At 45.3% G+C, this 19,326-nt stretch overlaps 1 protein-coding gene across 4 annotated transcripts in view; it reads left to right on the top strand.

Annotated features, from left to right (window-relative positions):
- Positions 1-19,326, top strand: part of GUCY2C (guanylate cyclase 2C) — a 140,438-nt gene that overhangs the window by 81,288 nt on the left and 39,824 nt on the right. For all 4 annotated transcript variants that reach the window (XM_053256172.1, XM_053256173.1, XM_053256174.1 and 1 more), the window contains 2 exons: positions 3,295-3,427; positions 8,887-9,024. In XM_053256172.1, the coding sequence (XP_053112147.1) occupies positions 3,295-3,427; positions 8,887-9,024 (271 nt within the window). The remainder of the gene's footprint in view (positions 1-3,294; positions 3,428-8,886; positions 9,025-19,326) is intronic.

Here is a 19,326-nt window from a genome sequence, read left to right as displayed (position 1 = left end):
GGTTAAACATGTTAAAAATGTCATTGTGTGTGTGTGTGTGTGTGTGTTTGCATGTGCCTGATCCAGATTATATTGCAGTGTGAGAGGAAAGAGGGTTAACTCTCCACCCCCCGCTATAAGAGCCCCTGGTGGCGCAGTGGTAAAACTGCCGCCCTGTAACCAGAAGGTTGCAAGTTTGATCCTGACCAAGGGGCTCAAGGTTGACGCAGCCTTCCATCCTTCCGAGGTCGGTAAAATGAGTACCCAGAATGTTGGGGGCAATATGCTAAATCATTGTAAACCGCTTAGAGAGCTCCGGCTATAAAGCGGTATATAAATGTAAGTGCTATTGCTATTGCTATGTTATCTTCCCAATGAATATTGCTCCCTTTAATCCAGCTAATGGTGCAGTGGGGAAATGACTTGATTAACAAGCCAGAGGTTGCTGGTTCAAATCCCCGCTGGTATGTTTCCCAGACTATGGGAAACACCTATATCGGGCAGCAGCAATATAGGAGGGTGCTGAAAGGCATCATCTCATACTGCGTGGGAGGAGGCAATGGTAAACCCCTCCTGTATTCTACCAAAGACAACCACAGGGCTCTGTGGTTGCCAGGAGCTGACACTGACTCGACGACACACTTTACTTTTAATGCACCTGTGCATTTAGATTTCTGTGCACACATCAAAGCTGCAGGAGCATGGATTGTTTGTATAGGTCTGCTATAGCAATGGTGAGGAGTGACCCTGCTGAGAACATATGGTTTAACAAGAGCAGCCTTTTTCATAAGTACAATAAAATACAATGTGTGTGGGGGGGGCGGGCGTGTATTGTGGTGGCTGCATTCCTAACCACTGCATTCATTAGAACAACTGTAGGGAGCCTTTGCTCATGCAGCTATGCTGCAGGAGCTTTCTATAGATGTTCTAATGAACATGTGTAGGTCAGAGGCAGTGAACTGAGCAGGCATGCTGGACCTTCTTCACAGTTCTCAAGGGTTGCTTTCGGCCGAGTGGTCGAGCCCAGCAGCTGCTCCCGAGTCCCGCTCCACCTGCCAATGCCAGGTCCACAGGGGTCGGGGAGGCCTGCTCGGCTAACCCCCACTCACCGGCCGCACACATGGCGCGGCTAGAATTTTTGAAGTTTCCATGGGGCAGTGGCAGGGTGTGGGGGTGTGGCAGGCAGGAGGCCCCTGTGGACCTTTGAAGGCTCCACTGGACCTTTCGGCGCAGCTTCAAAAAATGCAGGTATAACTTAAAAAAAAATACAACCAAAATTTTTTTAACTCATGGCAGGGGGCCTCCCTCCGAAGCCCTTCAGGTCTGGGCACCAACATTACCTAGGTGCGCCCCTGTGGCTGAGGTCTAGAGAGGGTATAGGATTTGTTGTAAGTGTGCTCCTCCCTGTCCCGCCCACAGTACCTCCCATCTTTGCCTATTTTTGACCTTTGCATGAGTTAAGTTGCACCACTGATGAAGTTATACAAGTGTAACTTTGCTCCAGTGTAACTCTGGGGATACTCCAGTGTATTTTAAGATATACTGGTGCAGACGACTTACACCAAATGCTATACTCTTCCAGAGTCTTTTTTTAAAGCATAGGATCATACCCAAAGTGATTTAAGCAAAAATCAGTTGAAGCTTCAGGTGCAAAAATGCTGATAGTGCCCTTCTCCATTCCAGCACAGGACATGGAGAAAGGTTAATTATTTTATTGTTTGTTCTCAGTCTATCATACTCACACAGAATCTATTGGAGATCTAGCTCCAGAAGGCGTTGACCTTTTGCACGAGTAACCCTAATGACCACTAGGGGCACTGGGAGTAGAGGTAGATAGCTAAGGTCTCCTTCTCTTTCCTATTTATCTCTGCCTCTATGACCCCTCTATAGATAGAATGTACTCGGAACTTCCTGAGAGTGACTTCTTTCTGCTGCTGCTGCTGCTTCTCAGAATGCTTCTAGTTCTTTTTCTGAGCACCATGCTTCTATAGGTCTCTCTCTGACCAACATGTAGCCAGCTGGTAGATATAGGTCTTTTCTATCATCATGGACTTCTGAATAAAGTAGATTAGTTTATTAATCTCCATTAATCTTATTAACCTTATTAATCTTGTAAATTATCATTTGCAAGCTGTTGCCCTTTGAGACTCTATTAACTTCTGCTGTAATGGGTGTGAGTTAGCTCCTGAAATACTCTGCTGTATAAGTAATTTTCTCTAACAGCATCTTCAAAACCTCATCTAGAAGGCAGCTCTGTCTCAAGCCAGCTCCTGTCTCAAATTGTGTGTGTGTGGGTGGTGTAATCTATGTTATTTAGCCTTGGCATGTATGGAAGTGTCAAAAGAGAGGGTGTGTCAGGAGAAGTGAGAGGATGCAAGTCAAGGTTTTCCAGCCCTATTTTAATTTCCAATTAAATACAATCTGGTTTAGCTGCTCTTTCTCCTTTCTGGCCCTTTGGCATAATTTTTTTCACCGCATTCACCTTCCTTAAACTGAAGGTGTTTTTCACAGAGCAGGCTTTACTATGAGTTTGAAGTTGCCCAAAAAAACTGATGCAAAAAGTGGATTTTTAAAATCCTGGATATAAATCAGGCTATACTCTTAACGCACAATGAAAAACCCAAACTGTGTGTGCAATGCTCCCTAATAGCTAGCAGGGACTTTGAGGTAAATTGCGGTAATATGTAAAAACACACCCTCCATTCCGAAGGAGATGCAAGCCCTGTGTGAAATATGCCCCATAAGCATATAGCTTCTAAATAACGTTTTTAAAGTAGAAATTATGGGTGGTGGGCGGCAGGTAGGAGAGAAAGAGAAAGAACAGGTAGTTATCTCACTGGAATTTCAATTTCAATATATTAATGTCACTCTCACAACCAATATCAGGGTGGGGAGGACAGGCGTGGGGGGAGACAACTTACCTTCCCCCAAGATGATGGCTCAGCTTGTCTTCAGCGTGTGAGCCATGCACCCACACAATCCGCACTGCTTACAGAAGGTGAGGGAGGCGGGTGGCAATTCAGAAGGTGAGCAGCTCTGGGATAGTAATTTTTGTCAGGACTGCAGTGCAGAGAAAAAGAATTAGCCCCTTCCCCCCCCCACTGCAATTCTAATCTGAATCAGTCTCTCCCCACCCATGTTTGCCACTTTTTGTAGCTGGGGGTGGTGGTGGCAGTACAATTATACTTTTACCATTGTGTGTAATTTGGCCCTTGGTTAATGACAGATAGAGGCTGTGGTATGTTGAATCACACAGTACTTTCTAGTAGCAGTGAAGACTTTTTGTCACTTTCTGTCACTTTCTCAACATCATAGGGAATGTCCTACCTGCATTCAAGCAAGACAGAGGTCCACGGGCGCCTCAAATCTACAAACTGTGTTGTGGATAGCCGAATGGTGGTGAAGATCACAGATTTTGGCTGCAATTCTATCCTACCACCCAGAAAAGGTACATAACAAATATTAATGAAATCATTCTCCTTTCTTACTATGGAATTTGCCCATTAATATATCTGCATTCTATAAGAGATCAGTATTCTCTTCAGTATGCTGAAATCAGTATTCTATTCAGCTTAGGTCAGGTGACTTCTACATCATGCCATATTTCTGGTACAATTAAGTCATTTTTTGCAGTTGCATCATAGCAAAAGTTACACATCTTTACAGCTTGGAGCCATTACTGCAATAAGGAATCTGGACAGTAGTTTGAAGTGATCGCTGCTGCCATCTCCATGAAGGTCAGAACAGTGTTATGTGGAGGGGTACTCCCATGTTGATATTTCTTCTTGATGAGATATGAAATGCTTCTAACTTCTGCTTCCTCTCATGCTGAAGTGGTTGCAGCAGTAAGAGCAGGTCCTATTGGTTTGTCTAGATTCCATCTGTTTACTTTCAAAACCTATTATGGAATGTTAGATTTTCATCCAGTGAGACTTGTCATTGTTTAACTGCTTGAAATCATGCAGTTTAGTGAATGTTAATGTGCTGTAAATGACAGAGAGAGGGCATCATATCCAATAAAATTTGTATTTTGTATTTTCCTTACAAAATATTTTCTAAAAATATCTTAAACAAGTTAAATGATACAATATTGACAGTGAAAGAATTTGATTAAATGGGATGAGCAAGCAAGAAAATAGAACACATTGACTACAAATAATTTCAACTGCAACTTCAAACAGAATACAAGGTCCCCAGGAAAAAGATACCTGAATAGTGATAGAATGGCAGAATTCACAGGAGAAGGACATTTCTTAGGAACATAGGAAACTGCCATATACTGAGTCAGACCGTTGGTCTATCTAGCTCAGTATTGTCTTCACAGACTGGCAGCGGCTTCTCCAAGGTTGCAGGCAGGAATATCTCTCAGCCCTATCTTGGAGAAGCCAGGGAGGGAACTCGAAACCTTCTGTTGCTCTTCCCAGAGCGGCGGCTCCATCCCCTGAGGGGAATATCTTGCAGTGCTCACACATCAAGTCTCCCATTCATATGCAACCAGGGCAGACCCTGCTTAGCTATGGGGACAAGTCATGCTTGCTGCCACAAGACCAGCTCTCCTCTCCAAGACCAGCTCTCCTCTCCTCTCTTCTTACAAACATCTCCCCTTCTCTAAGAAGCCCTCTGTGTGCAGCCATCTGGGATATATTTTCAGGTGGCACCGAAGGTTTCCCCAGGAAGAGGACGTCAATAAAAATCACCCCTTCCCTGGTGCAGTTAGTCTGGAAGTACTGTTAGTCTGCTCCTCTTACTGCACCGGTGCTTCCTTGCTCTGGATGTCAGCTAGTGGAGATAACATGTAGTTGGTCACACAACATAGTTGAATCCAAGTGATGGCAGATATATTGTGTTAATGTGCTATCTTGTGGATCTGTCATGATCTTATTCAGACATTAACTCACCTTTTAAACAGTTATCTGTAAACTTAATCAGGGTTTATACTTGTATTCCTCTGATATTAATTAATAATCCATATCCTTAGATACAGTATGTTTTGATGACCTTTTTGCTATTTCTCCTTGTAAATCCAGGACACCCCCTGCCAAAAATATATCCCTCCAACTTTGCCCACCATGCACTTAGTTGCTACTAAACATCACCAGTGCTAGTGTCAGGTTTTGAGGAGCTCTTGGGGGGGAAACCCTCAGTGCAGGGGTATATAATTGAGTGGATGGGTTCAAAGAACCCAGGCCCCCCAGCTCTGAGGGCCCCTTGGCACCACCCCTCTCTATTTTCTTCATTATCTTCCTCACTCCGAGGGGCCTCTGGTCAGGGGGTGAACACGGGCCCCTGATCCCCTAGCTACAGCCCTGCCTCAGTGGACCCCTCTTTCATAATGAAACCTCCCTAAATGCCTGCCTGGAGGATGGGCTGGACGAAAGATAACAAACTGATACTGAATCCAGATAAGATGGAGGTACTTACTATGTGGAGTTGGAACTTGGTAGACCATTTTGATCGGGTGGTTCTGGATGGGGTAGGCAGAGGTGCTTTCTATCAGCTTCGGCTGATAGGCCAGCTGCGTCTGTTTCTTGAGATAAACTACCTCAGAACAGTGGTACATATGCTGGTCACCTCCAGACTTGACTACTGAAATGTACTGTATGTGGGGCTGCCTTTGCACATAATCTGGAAACTGCAGCTGGTACGGAATGTGGCAGCCATTCTGGGTCTCTGGGTCATCTCGGAGAGACCATATTACTCCTTTACTAAAAGAGCTATATAGGCTGCCAATATGTTTCCAGGAAAAATACAAGGCGCTGGTTATAACCTATAGTGCCCTAAACAGCTTAGACCCTGGGTATTTAAGATAACATCTTATTTGCCATGAGCCCCACCACCCATAGAGATCATCTGGAGAGGTTCGCATACAGTTGCCACTGGCTCATTTGGTGGCTATGCAGGGATTGGCCTTCTCTTTTGCTGCCCTGAGACTCTGGAATGCGCTCCCTGCTGAAATAAGAGCCTCCCCATCTCTGACAACTTTTTAAAAGTTCCTAAAAACTCAGTTTTCACCCAAGTTTTTTAATTTGACTGTGGTTTTATATTGTTTTAAAGTTTTTATTTTAACTTGTTTTATGTTGTTGTAAACCTCCCACAGATGGAGGTTTGGGGCAGTCTACAAATTTGAGAGAGAGGTAGGTAGGTAGATACATAGATAGATAGAATAATGGACCTATTGCTTCCTCACCATTGTTGTCACCTCCTGTGGTTCCTACTAGCCATTGCTACCATTTGCTCACATGCCAGATAGAGAACTGTTAAATATGAGCAAGCAGTTGGGTGAGGAGTAGCATCTGGTCTAATGGGCTCTCAGTACTGAGCCCTCTGCTGGGGTATGGGAGTGGGTGCCCAACCAGGCTAATCTCCGACATCAGCCTTCTTGAGCTTCGCTTCTTAAACTCTTCCAAAACTCTGGAGGTTACACTCCTTTTCCTTGAAACAGATATCTCTCTTACAGTTCCAAATTTCCTTTCATCAGTCCTTGAAAACAGGTATCTTACAACTCTTTCAAATAATGAAATCTGCTGAGTGGCAGATCATGCTACATAAGCAAATACTTTTTGAAAGGCAGTGTAAGCATTACATCTACCATGTGAGAATTAGCCAGGCCTTGACAGTTGAGAATTCTGAAGGCACCCATGAAACAGTCAACATTCAAGGAAAACTGAATGTGGGCAGAAAAAGAAGCAAATGCACATTTACTACATTCCAGAGTAAAGCGGTATGGATGTTTGTAGAGAGAGAGATGATTTTTGCCGCTCTGCCCTTTCCTCTAAAGCACTTTGTGACCCCTGAAAATATGTACCTAAGGGTCTCAGAGCCTTCAGGGACATATTTGGCGGGGTGTGTGTGTTATAGAGTACTTCAAAAGGAAGGGGAGATGAACTAAAATTACCCCCCTGCCAGAGCACCCATGCTGCTTTGCTCTGGAACATGCAATAATGTGGCCTAACATGCATTGTCTAGAATGAGGCAGTAGGGGGTGGAGATGCAGGTTACCTAGGTAACCAGGAGAAGCAGTTAAACTGTCCTTAGAGCTCTGCTATATCAGGCAGCAGCAATATAGGAAGATGCTGAAAGGCATCATTGCATACTGCATGGGAGATGGCAATGGTAAACCCCTCCTTTATTCTACCAAAGAAAACCACAGGGCTTTGTGGTTGCCAGGAGTCAACAGCGACTCCACAGCACAACTTTACCTTTATTGCTGTGAGAGAGGAAGAGAAGCTGGAAGGAAAAGAGAGAAGAATTACTGAGGAGAATACATAAGGGAACAGAAACTGAGGAAGGCTGCAGAAGAAGCTAAGGATAAGATGAAGCAAAGACTGGAGGACAGAAACTTAACTGAGCAGGCAGTTTCTGTGACAGATCCTGAGCAGCAGAGATCAGTGCTGAAAGTGTCAGGCCTGACTGAAGCTGTGAGGGAGCATGGTGGGACGACTGTGGGAAGGGGGACTTCAGGAGGTGGGGAAAACCAGGTATATATGGAAAAGCAAATTTGTATAATCTACAGTTGTTCTGATTAAATTGTACCTTTGTAACTACCTTATCTTAATTCTGCTTCTTACCTTTGCCTTTTAAATTCTGTTGCGCTTACCTATTTGCTACATCCCATTAATTGTTGTGAATTTGCAAAAGCGTACGTTTGCTGCACATGTGCTTCACAAGTTAAGCTGTCAGCCCTCAACTTTATGCTGCTGAGCCATAAAGAGATGTTGCGAAAATATTTTGTTAACTCACACAGTCATTTTCTTCTGCTTCACAACTGCTATGGTTAGAAGCAACAATAGGGTTTTGGTTGGTGGGTTTTTTGCCTCCAGAAGTTGAAAGTAGGCTAGGGCACTGTTGCTTAAAGTGCATACTTTCTTCTTTGGAACACCCTTCTCCACACACCCCCTCCCCCAATCCGTTCAGCCCCCTCCTTAGTGGCTTTCTCAAGACCTACCTTTTCCACCAGGCTTTTGCCCTTTAATATTTTGCAAATTATTATAATTGTTATTGTTCACCAGCTAGAGTCTTTGGAGGAGGTGGTATACAAGAAATTTCAAATAAATAAATAAATAAATAAATAAGAACCTTCATCCTTCATCTTTGATAAATGAATTTGCAAGATTTGGTAGAGCTTCAAAAACCTGCAAAGCCTATTTGACCAGAGTTAATACTGAAGCAAAATAAATGTGTGTGCACACTAGGGCAACGACTATTCTGCCCTTTTACTTTTAGTTAAAACATTTTTTGTCTCTCTCCAGTCTTAAATTACAAACGTTATAGCTTTCTTTAGACTCCTTTTGATTATTTAATATCTTTTGAAATCAGAATATACCATTCAGACTATAGATGTATTTTGGCCAAGTATTTCTTCTAGTGTTTATTATACTCAACCCATCAATAAAAAACTGTTAGAATATTATATATAAATGAACATCTGGATCAAATCATGGAAGCATTAGTGGAAGTCTAGCCAAATGAGACTGATGAAGCTCTGAAGAAAGGTTACTGTCATCAGCTATTTTCATCTGCCTGCCTCTCTGTCTGAAGCCCTGTTCAGGCATGAGAGAACAAGAGAGAGATCGAGATCACCCTCCTGCCACACTCTCCATGCTTAGGTTGTTCGTTTGAAGAAGTGAATAATACAATAAGTGTGATGGATCCAGTTTCTGTGATCAGTGGGCTGGGGTGCCACAGCCTTCTGCTCACGGAAATGGGTGCAATCACACTTGTGGCATTCACCTCTGCAGACAAATGTCCTAAGCATGAAGAGAGCGGGGGGGAGAATGAGTGACATGCTAGTGGACCTGCGTCGTATGCTCTACTCGTGTTCACTATCTTTTTTTAAATGCTTGAATAGGGCTCATCTCTCTCACACATATACACCCCCATAAAAACATACTTTCCTTCCTTCCTCAGATCTTTGGACTGCTCCTGAACACCTCCGCGATGGTGAAGTATCCCAGAAAGGCGATGTGTACAGCTATGGAATAATAGCACAAGAGATCGTGTTGCGTAGAGAGACCTTTTATACTTTCTTTTACCGGGACCATAAAGGTAAATATTTTGCATTAGGAAAGGGCTGGCTACAATCTGACAATTCTACTCAGTGTGGTATTTAGGAAGCAAGTTCACAATCAGAATAGCAATATGTGTATGCATAGAACTTGCCGTCTAAGTACTTTCTTTTCATTCAGATATGCCTTCCATTGTAACGACACTGTTTACATGTTGAACTCTGAGCTCAACAGTTTCCCACATAATTCAGTCTAATATCACTTTTAATTTCACTTTATATAAATAAAATAACAATAAAATGTTTTAGTGCTCTCTTCTCTTGCCAGACTTTAGACAAAGGTTCAAAGCAGCAAATAATGCAGCAAAATGTTTTGGTAGCAATTATGATAGAATATGAAGTAAATCTTCCTCGGAAATCAATACAGGTGGCCTTCATTATCCATAGTTTTAACAACTGTGGTTTCGCATGTCAGCAAATGGGTCTTAGGGGCCTAGCTTCTTTATTTGCAGTCTAAAAATAGTCTAGAATTTGGCTATCCGCTGTTTTGACTGACTAGAAATGACCTAGAAATGCCTTCTGATGTCTTTTCTGGATGCCATTTCGCAGTGCAGAGCCATGTTGTAGCTCTTAAAATAAAATGAAATTGGAGAAATAGGGGGCTTGGCGGGGGGAGGGGGGGCGGGCATTGCTAGAGACCTGGAGAGCAAGATAGAGTATTTTATTTTTCTTATTTATTCTCCCCACTCCATTTTTAGCCCTTTTATGTGTGTAGGAACTTAACCCATAGATTCCCATAGGGGTAAGGTTTTGTTAATCATGGATTCCGCATTATTTATTTATTCATTCATTCATTCAATTTTTATACCCCTTCCAAAATGGCTCAGAGTGGTTTACAGATAAAACAAAACAGTTAAAATCAATCAACAATTAAAACAAAGATTTTTAAATACCATAAAACAACAGTTAAGCAATAAAAATAGTTTTAAAACTTTTAAAACAGTTTGAAAACTTTTTCATGTATGGAAGCAAGGCCTGGTATTGGCCTCTCCCCAGGGCAATTCTCATGCTGGCCAGGGTTTTATCATACGATGGCCAGTATTTGGACAATTTGTACCTCAGCTACTCTAATCTATCCCTGCTGACTAAATAAGTAATAATCTATAGTACCATTTGTGCATACATTCATGATTAAGCAGGAAAAACACTCAAGTAGTCCTTGCTCCTTATTTTCACCCTTTAAAAAATAGTCCCTACCTATGCCTGTAAATTCGACTCAATTAACTCAAAATAATCATACTGAAAATTAAACTGAACATTATACTGCACTAAGGAATTAAAACGTACTGCATTTTTGCCCTGGATTCTACAGGTACTGCATGTTTTGCATTCAATACACTGCTATCCCCTAAGGCCTTCACATTTTCTGTCAACTCCAGAAAAATTTAAAACACAATGGATGTCCTATAAAAGGCAATATTTATAGATGAAGTTTATTTCATGGTCCAGAAAACCAAAAGCTCTATGACATTTCATAGTCGCGCAGCATCAGTGTTGACTATTCTCAGAGTTCACTTTTCTTCCCTCTCAGTGACACTACAAGTGCTGCTCCCTCTAATAGGGATTCCCAGATGTTGTTCACTACAACAACCAGCATTCTCAGCTGCAGTTGCATTTGGCTGGGAATTCTGGGAGTTGTAGTCAACAAGATCTGAGAAACACGGGAGGTAGCTATGAAGTTATAGGTTGTTAATTATTAGGCCAGGTTTACTTATTGGCAGTCATTTAACAAACTAAGCAACCACAACAACAGTTAACAGCAAAAGTTTTTATCCTAACCCACCTCACAGAACTGTAGTAAGAATAACAGTAGGAAGAAATAATAATGCACACTGAACCTCTTAAAGGAAGGGCAGGATACAAGTGTCATGACAAAACACATATATGCATGATGTGCATACAACAACATATTCATATTTATGCTGACATTTAGCCACATGACTCCAATAAATGCATCCCATTCAATGCCATTTATGCCAAACAGAAAGAGAAGTTACCTACTAACTAGCAAGCCAATATATATACAACCGCTAATGTTATTTCAAACTAGACAACAGAACGGTATATATGGAGTCATCCCAATTTCTTACTAGGATTTAATAATATAAGGAAATATTTGAAGGGCAGGAAAGCAGTGCTTCCTTTTGGGTGGGTGGGGGAGGCGTACTTTTATAAATGATCATTTCTCCCCTCACCAGGGCTGGACTGGGGGCACTGAGAGGGCGGTGGAATGTATGTGGGGAGGGCGCTGAGTTTTGAGCTGAATAGGTAATTAATGGTGGGAGTTGGGGCACAGGGGTGCCGTGCGGGTAGGGCGCACCGGGAATATGTCCTGTTGCCCTGGGGGCCAGTCCGAGCCTGCCCCTCACTCTTCCCCACTCAGTCACAGAGCCACCAGCAGAATCACAGACACACAGAGTGATATTATGCCTGATATGATATCTCTCCATTTCACAAAACATCCCCCATATACACCCCCTCCATTTTTGCTTACTTTTTGAAATCTGAATGATTGAAAAATGATGCTTACTCTTTGAAATGAGACTGTGTGTGTGTGTGCTCTTGCTCCCAGTGGCCTCTCTCCTCTGACTGACCTGAGATATCCACTCGTGAAGAGTGAGTCTGTGCACTAGACAGGGCAGGGTGCAGGAAGGGAAGCCTGAAAGGGATGGGAGGCACCCCGCCCCCATTTTGAGAGCACAGACAGAGCTCAGCAGACTGAGTAGAGCAGGAGCAACAGCAGCAGGCAGCCTCTGCCAGCTCTGTGTGAGACCTACCGTCACTGAATCAACAGGCAGTAGACCTCTGCTGATTTCATACTGTCTACTTCTAGTTCTGTGTTAGTTCAGCAGCAGGAGGGAGAGAGAAGCCTTCTTCTCCCTGCTGCTGAACTAACAGAACGATGGGAAAAGGAAGGGAGCCTTGACCAGAGGCGCACCCCCCCACCATCGTGCACAAAGCTCAGCAGACTGACTGAGCAGAGCAGCAGGGAGAAGGAGGAAGCCCGGCGTCCATGCCCCTCTGTGATCGACTGGCTCTTGCAGAGCCAGAAAGCAGCAGCAGCAGACTGCCTGGCTCTGCCGAGATTCCCTTCCCTGCCCTACTGGTGGAGATGAGAGGCAGCAGGTGCCAGTGGCCACGGAGAAGCCAGTGGGAGGGGGCTCAAGCTGAGGGGTGGGCGGGCACTCACACGCTTGACCACAGGGCAGCAGGGCACAAAGTGAGAGTCTGGCGAAGGGCAAAATGGGCATTTGCCTTACTGCCTGGTGGGCCAGTCCAAGTCTGTCTGATATATGAAGTGTTATCCTCAGATATGAGTATAGAGGAAGAGGACAAAACAGTGCAAACAGTGGGGTCAAATGGACATGAAATGCAAGAGGTATGGTCTGTTACAATTCTGGTAAAGCTTAAAAGTATACAAAATAAGCACAGTGACAATTCACAACAGCAGTAATTAGGGATTACAAAATCCTCCTAGCTTTGCTAAGTTAATTAACCCAAACATAAGAGAATTTTGTTATCATCTGATACTGCTGTTGTAGGGTTGGTGAGGACTAATAAAAAACATCTTTCTGAGTTTGAAGCAAGTGCTGCTACATCTGTGTGATTTTGTGGTCAGCTAATGACAGTGATGCAATGTTTCATACTGTGATGCTTGTTGGCACAGTGCTGGATCTTGATTCGCTGCGACTCCCTGGCATATGTTCACTGCATGTTTAGAAAAGTGTGTCTGACCTTCATACTTAACGTGTTAACACCAGTGTAAGAAGTCAAATAGCTTTTAGAATTTTTTATTTGATGCTTAGTATTTTCATCCTATAAATCAGTAAGGTATTTCACACAGTCAAGAACAGGGTAGGAGAAGCCTCCTACTCTAGTTTGGGAGCTTTCCGCACTTCTGATATTTGATCGATGGTCAGTTAAAAGCAAGGTCAGAGATGCACTCTGTGACTGTGTGCTAAGCAGTTGGGTCAGAGAGGGCTTTTCATCCTACCTCGTTCAGTAGCTGGCTACAACTGCTGGATAGGAGGGAGCCCTCTGACCCAGCTGCTGCACATGATCATGGAGGGCACCTCTGACCTTGTTTAACTGCCCTACTGCCAGCCAGTTAAATGTTTCTGTCCGGCGGGCAGCCCCCACCATCCTTACCGGCAGGGCTATGGCTGTGCAGCAATGGTCCTGGGAGGAGTGGAGGATAGCAATGGCGGGCCCTCAGAAGCAGTGGCAGAGCAGGCAGACGTGCAGAGCCAAGGGAAGGCTCTGGAGGAAGATGGACCGGTGGAGCGAAGAGTATGCAAAGTGCCTTCCGATGACATCAGGAAGGAGCAGGGGCTGGGTGAATGGGAGGCAGCTGCTGGCCGGGGGGTTGTACAAAGCTTAATACATGAGGCCAGCGGCCCAATTAAGGGGAGTGTGGGTTGTGCCATTTGCCATCAGGCCTTTAAAACTGGCGGCCTGTGATGAGCGGGCTGGAGGTGCCATTGGTCACTGGGGAGAGACAGTCACTGTGACCCCCAGACACACAAAGGAGGAGGACCCAGGTGAAGGAAAAAACCCTACCCTTTGTATACTACTACTACTGAAGCCCTACCCTTTGTATACTACTACTACTGCTACTGAAAGGGCCGGCGGGGGACTGATGCGGGTTTTGACAGTTTCAAAACCTAATTATTGTAATGATAGTTGTGGTGGGGGCATCTGGAATATGAGGGAGGGAGGGAATAAGTGGAGATGCAAGTGCCCTGTTCTGGTTGCCCACAAGGCTGAGGTGAGGTGAGGTGAAGTGGGGGACAAGCACAGGCAGGGCAAGGCCAGTTTGCAGAACCGTGGAGTGGTCCAAGGGAGCAGGAGGCAGACTGAGTGCTTAAGTACCTCTGAGACCAGACTCCTCCTGCTGGGCTCAACATCGCTGCTTTGAGAGTAGAAGCTTTAAAGGAACAACCTTCTGGCCTGGAGGCTGGCATTCCTCCTCCTCTCCAACTTCTCCTGCCAAACTATTTGTTGGCACTATTTGGTGGGACAGATCCTCCAGAATCCTTTGCTCTCCCTCATATACATATCCCCTCCTAGGAAAACATCATGTTCCCTTCCCTTTCCTGAGTAGCAGGGAAATAGTGCCCCCCAAGACACACGCACCCCAAAATTGTTTATGCAGGACAGTTTTCTTGCAGGGCTCTTAGGAGGGTGGTGGTGCTATTCACTGTTAGAAGGAGAGCTGGCATGGCATGGCATGGCATTTAAAGGGATTTTAATGCCCTTTCCATGCCAAGGGCGGGCAGACAGTTCAGAAAAGGCACGATCATACTCGGCCCTTTAAGATCGTACCCCTTTAAGATCGTGGCCAGTGGCAGCTGCTCTGGTGACATACAGACGCCTTGCCTACAGTCTTGCAATGGAAGCCCTATGGAGTTTGCTGGGATTGGCCTCTGTGGATCAAGCAGAGGAGAGTCTCCCCTCTCCTGAAACGGGAGGTTGCTTGACTGTGATTGGATGAAAGTCTGCAGTGTGATTTACAGTTTGAAATTGAAACTGTGGGATCTGGATTGTGATCCGTTGATCATTAGAAAAATGGGGGTTCTGTGCCTGCACAGGAACCTCAGGGCCCGATTACTTAGCTCCTCGTGACTGCCCAACTGCCAGCTCGTGCCCTGCTTCTGTCTATATACTGCAGTTGGAAGTCCGTTCGTCAGTTTCAGTTTGACCTCCAAAGTGTTCACACCTCGCCTAGGCTCCTCGGTTCAACAGAAACTTATTACCTTTCCAGCGGCAGCTACATTGTTGACTTGTTACATTGAATAGGACTGATATAGCGGCATTTTGACTATGGATTTCTGATGATGTTTTGCCACACATTTTAAACATTAGCATAAAACCGAGCTTCATAGCTTCCACTATGGAAGCAAAAACAACATTCAAGTGGTGTTTTAGATGCCGGGCAAAGTTACCATCTACAGATCACCATGAAGCCTGCTTGTTATGTTTAGGAGAAGAACATAATACCTCAGCTTGTAAAATTTGTTGTTCATTCTCAAGGCAGATATGGAAAAACAGAGCCCCGCACCTCAGAGCAGCTCTGTATGATGAGGCATTGTGCCCGCCCACACCGTGGCCGACTTTGCCATCACCATTGGCAATCACCTCGACGTCGGGCTTGATGTTGAGCAACCACGGATCTGCCGAGCAGAGGCAGTCTAAAACCGGGTTGCTTGATACACAATTTAAAAAGCCAAAAGAGTTCCCTGCCAAGTCCCATATGCACAAGGAACACAAACGCAAACATAAAAAACTATCTCCTTCACAGTGGGATGTACCAGTGCCTTAAAAAAAAACATTATATGCCTTCGCCGGCATCAGCCCAGGGAAGCCCCTCAACATGGGGATCTGAGGGCTCTCGCATGCTAGGTAGCCCCTCCCACAGGAGTGCAGCAATCAGCACTGTTGTATCGGTATTGACAGCGGGAACGTCAATAGAGATCGGCTCCATAAATGCAAACCCATTGGCCACCGGGCTGCAAGGCTCAGTGGCTTGCTCTGCAGAGACAGCAGTCCTGCTCTTGATGCCGAAGCCTGCATCTATAGCCACGGCAAGGAGACACCTTTTCCTGTCTCCTGCCCACACTCCTGAACAGTCACCCTTCTCCCAGTGGAAGGGGAGTGGGAGTAACTTCAGGCGAACACAATTTAGACCATGACGATGACTACGGTGCCGATGGCAAAGCGGACACCTTGATGGAACTCCTGAACACATCATCTAGTGCACATACAGAGTCCACTTTCAAGGATTTCAGAGCACGGTGTTTGATGCCAATCAAGAGGATGACGTGGCCATAATGCCGCCACCAAAGATTCCCTGTATATTTCCTATAAAGAATACACAGTTGATAGGCAATACTCAACACCAGAATTTGGCAGCAGCGCAGAAGCCTGCCATACTTCCTACCCTGCCACAGTTACAGCAGCACACCCTGTGCCTTGGACAGCTCCTGTTCAATATGCAATACCACAGGGCTTAATTCTATCAACAGCACAACCTGCCCACTCTGGGAGTTACCAACATTCCCTACCAGAGGACTATGTCGAATATATGTCGATAAGGAAGAAAGAAGAATTGAAGTATTGGGATGAAAGATCTACACTACAGCTAGTCTAGCCATCAGAATTGCAAACTATGCTGCCTGTATGGTCCGTTACAACCATTTACTGTGGGACACCCTTTTCCAGGACTCGACCTCCATGACTCCGCAAGAGCTACAAGCAAAATTTACGGAGGTATATGAAAGAACAACCTCTATTACAAGAGAGCAGCTTACTGTGTTTAAGCACTTGGCAGAAACAGAGTCAAGAGCAATGGTAACAACTGTTGCCATGCAAAGGTATGCCTGGCTCCAATCCACTATACTTCAGCAGGATATGCGTGACCGAGTGGAGAACCTACCTTTTGATGGGAAAGGCCTTTTCAATGACACCATGGACTCCACAACGGAGTCCTTGAAGAAGTCAAAATATACGGTGAAGACTTTCATGGCGTCCTCATCCACATACACAGGGGGCTCCAGAAACCGCTCTTACGCTTGCCAGCGAACCTATAAATACCAGGATAAAAAGGAATTCAAGCAGCCATATAGATACCATACAAAGCCATACAAAGGAATAGGGGATACAACCAGAGGAACAAGACGCAGAACACCCAAGTGAATAAGGACTCTGCGAAGCAGGGTTTTTGATTGCACAGTCCGTCCACTGCACAAACGTACAATACCCAAGATCTCAAATGTCGGTCTTGTAGTTGCCAGAAATACCATCAAACTGACAAGCCATGCTCGTGTGGTGCAACATAACATCGGATTGCTGGGTGCTCAGGATTGTAGAAATGAGATATATGATAGAATTCAAAACAAAACCTCCATTCCTGGGACTGAGATTCACCAAAGCAACTCCAGTACTCCTGGAGGAGGTGCAGGTACTACTGGAGAAACAAGCGATTGTACCGGTGTAGTGGACAAGCAGGTTGTCAGGATTCTATTCCTGCTATTTCCAAATACCGAAGCAGGACGGAGGAATCCGGGCAATCATGGATCTCCTGGTCCTCAACTTATCTGGACACAGAGATTCAGAATGACAACGTTGAAGGGAATCCTACCCTTCCTAGCCCAGGAGGAGTGGGTGGCAACATTAGATCTGAAGGACACCTATTTCCATGTGGGCATCCAGGGGAATTACCAACAATATCTCAGATTCACCATGGGAAGTGCAGTGTACAAGTATGCGGTCTTGCCCTTCGGACTTTCAACAGCCCCGTGGGTTTTCAGCAAAGTAATAGCGGTGGTGGTGTCTTATCTGAGAACACAGGGCCTGACAACCTACCCGTATCTAGACGATTGGCTTCTGGCCAGCAGCAACAGAGATCAGCTGATCTGCCAAATCCACACAATGGTACAACTTCTGCAGGATTTGGGGATCAACATCAATTGGAAAAAGTCTCATCTGGAACCCAGAAAATGCCTGAATTTCATGGGGGCAATTCTGGATATGGAAGTGAATAGGGCGTACTTGCCTTGCAGAACGTTATCAGCGAATCAGGGCTCTTATCTGTCACGCCCTCGATCTCAGACAGCGAGGAGGAAGGGGAAGCTGTCAACTTTCCAGCTGATGCAGGAGTGTCTGAGGGGCAGAGCCCGGTTGTCAGTTTCCAAGAAACGGCTGTGGCAGATCCAGCTAATGATTCAGAGCAGGCACAACAACCTGAGACAGCAGAAATCGTGAAGGACCAATCTGAAGAGGAGCTATGCAATCAACCTCCACTGACTCCACAACAGCAGCGTCTTATGAGATGCAGGACTCAACTAGAGACTATTAGGAGGAGCAAACGCCTCTTGCAGAGAGCTGATAAGCCTTGAATTCCTGTCAGCTGGGAGCTCTCGACTTGCACTATAAATTACGTCACCAGCTTTCTACTCACTGCTGAAAAGCAACATTTGTCAACCTCCGTGTCGACAGCGTGCAGCCAAGTCCGGTCAAGACGAACTTTCCGAGCCGTATCCTGTTGCAGCAGCTCCGTTTTGTCCCGTGATCTTCCCTGGCAGTTGGCCAGACCCTGAAATTATCCCACACTTTATGGCCGAGCCAACGCAAAAGGCAGAAAGGATACAACAATTAATGGGCTTGATGGCATCCTGTAACTCGATGGTGCGCTATACACGGTTGCGGATGCGTCCACAACAGACTTAGTACCTCAGGCACTTCCGACCCAATGTCAACAGCCAACAACTCTGTCTATACATTCTGCAATGGATATTGAATTCATTACACTGGTGGATCACGGAGGACAATCTACTACAGGGAGTCCCATTCACACTACTGACACCAGCTTGATGGGTCACCACAGACACGTCCCTGACTGGTTGAGGTGCGCATTGCGGGTCTCATCGCATCCAAGACAGATGGACAGGAAATCAAGTCCGACAACACATAAATTATTTGGCGCTCCTAGCTGTATTCCTAGTGCTGAAAGCATTCAAACCCATTTTCGGGGGCACTGTGACACAGGTCCAAATGGACAACACAACAGCAATAGCCTACCTCAACAAACAGGGGGGCACAGTCTCCCCGTCACTGTGCTGCCTGGCCATGAGGATATGAGAGTGGTGCATTGCCCACGCAATATACAAAGTTGCTATACATATCAAGGGAACAGACAATGTGCTGGCCAACAGTCTCAGTCGGACCAGTTTCTACAACCAGCGACACAAATGGTAGATCAAGAACACCTATCTCCAAGAAGTATTCCTCCTCTGGAGCAGTCTGGAGGTGGACTTGTTTGCCACAGATGTCAACAATAAATGCTCAAAGTACTGCTCCCATGCTGGCATAGGCAAGGTATCCCTGGACGACGCATTCCAACATAAGTGGAAAAGGAGTCTCCTCTACCTTCACCTGCCACAACCATTAATCGGCCGAGTGTTAGTGCAGATAATGAGAGACAAAGCAACCTGCATCCTGTCGACGCCTTAGTGGCCACAGCAACCCTGGTTTGCACCACTGCTACAGCTTGCATGGGGCAACTTCCACAGGTTCCCACTAGTGCCCAACCTACTCGAAAGAGAGGGAGGACAGATCCTGCATCCGGACGTAAGAACCTTGCAGATGATGGCCTGGAAAATAGGACTCTAAGGTGCATATTGCTCAATAGTAGACACTGTTTGACAAGGTACAATTATTTCAGCAAAAGGAAACACTTCAAGGCCTATGCTAGAGATCACAATTTTTGCCCTTTCCGCGTCACT

This window comes from Hemicordylus capensis, chromosome 5, assembly GCF_027244095.1.
Source record: "Hemicordylus capensis ecotype Gifberg chromosome 5, rHemCap1.1.pri, whole genome shotgun sequence".
NCBI lineage: Eukaryota > Metazoa > Chordata > Lepidosauria > Squamata > Cordylidae > Hemicordylus > Hemicordylus capensis.
Note: the sequence above shows the minus strand (reverse complement) of the source record. Positions and strands in the feature narration are given on the sequence as shown.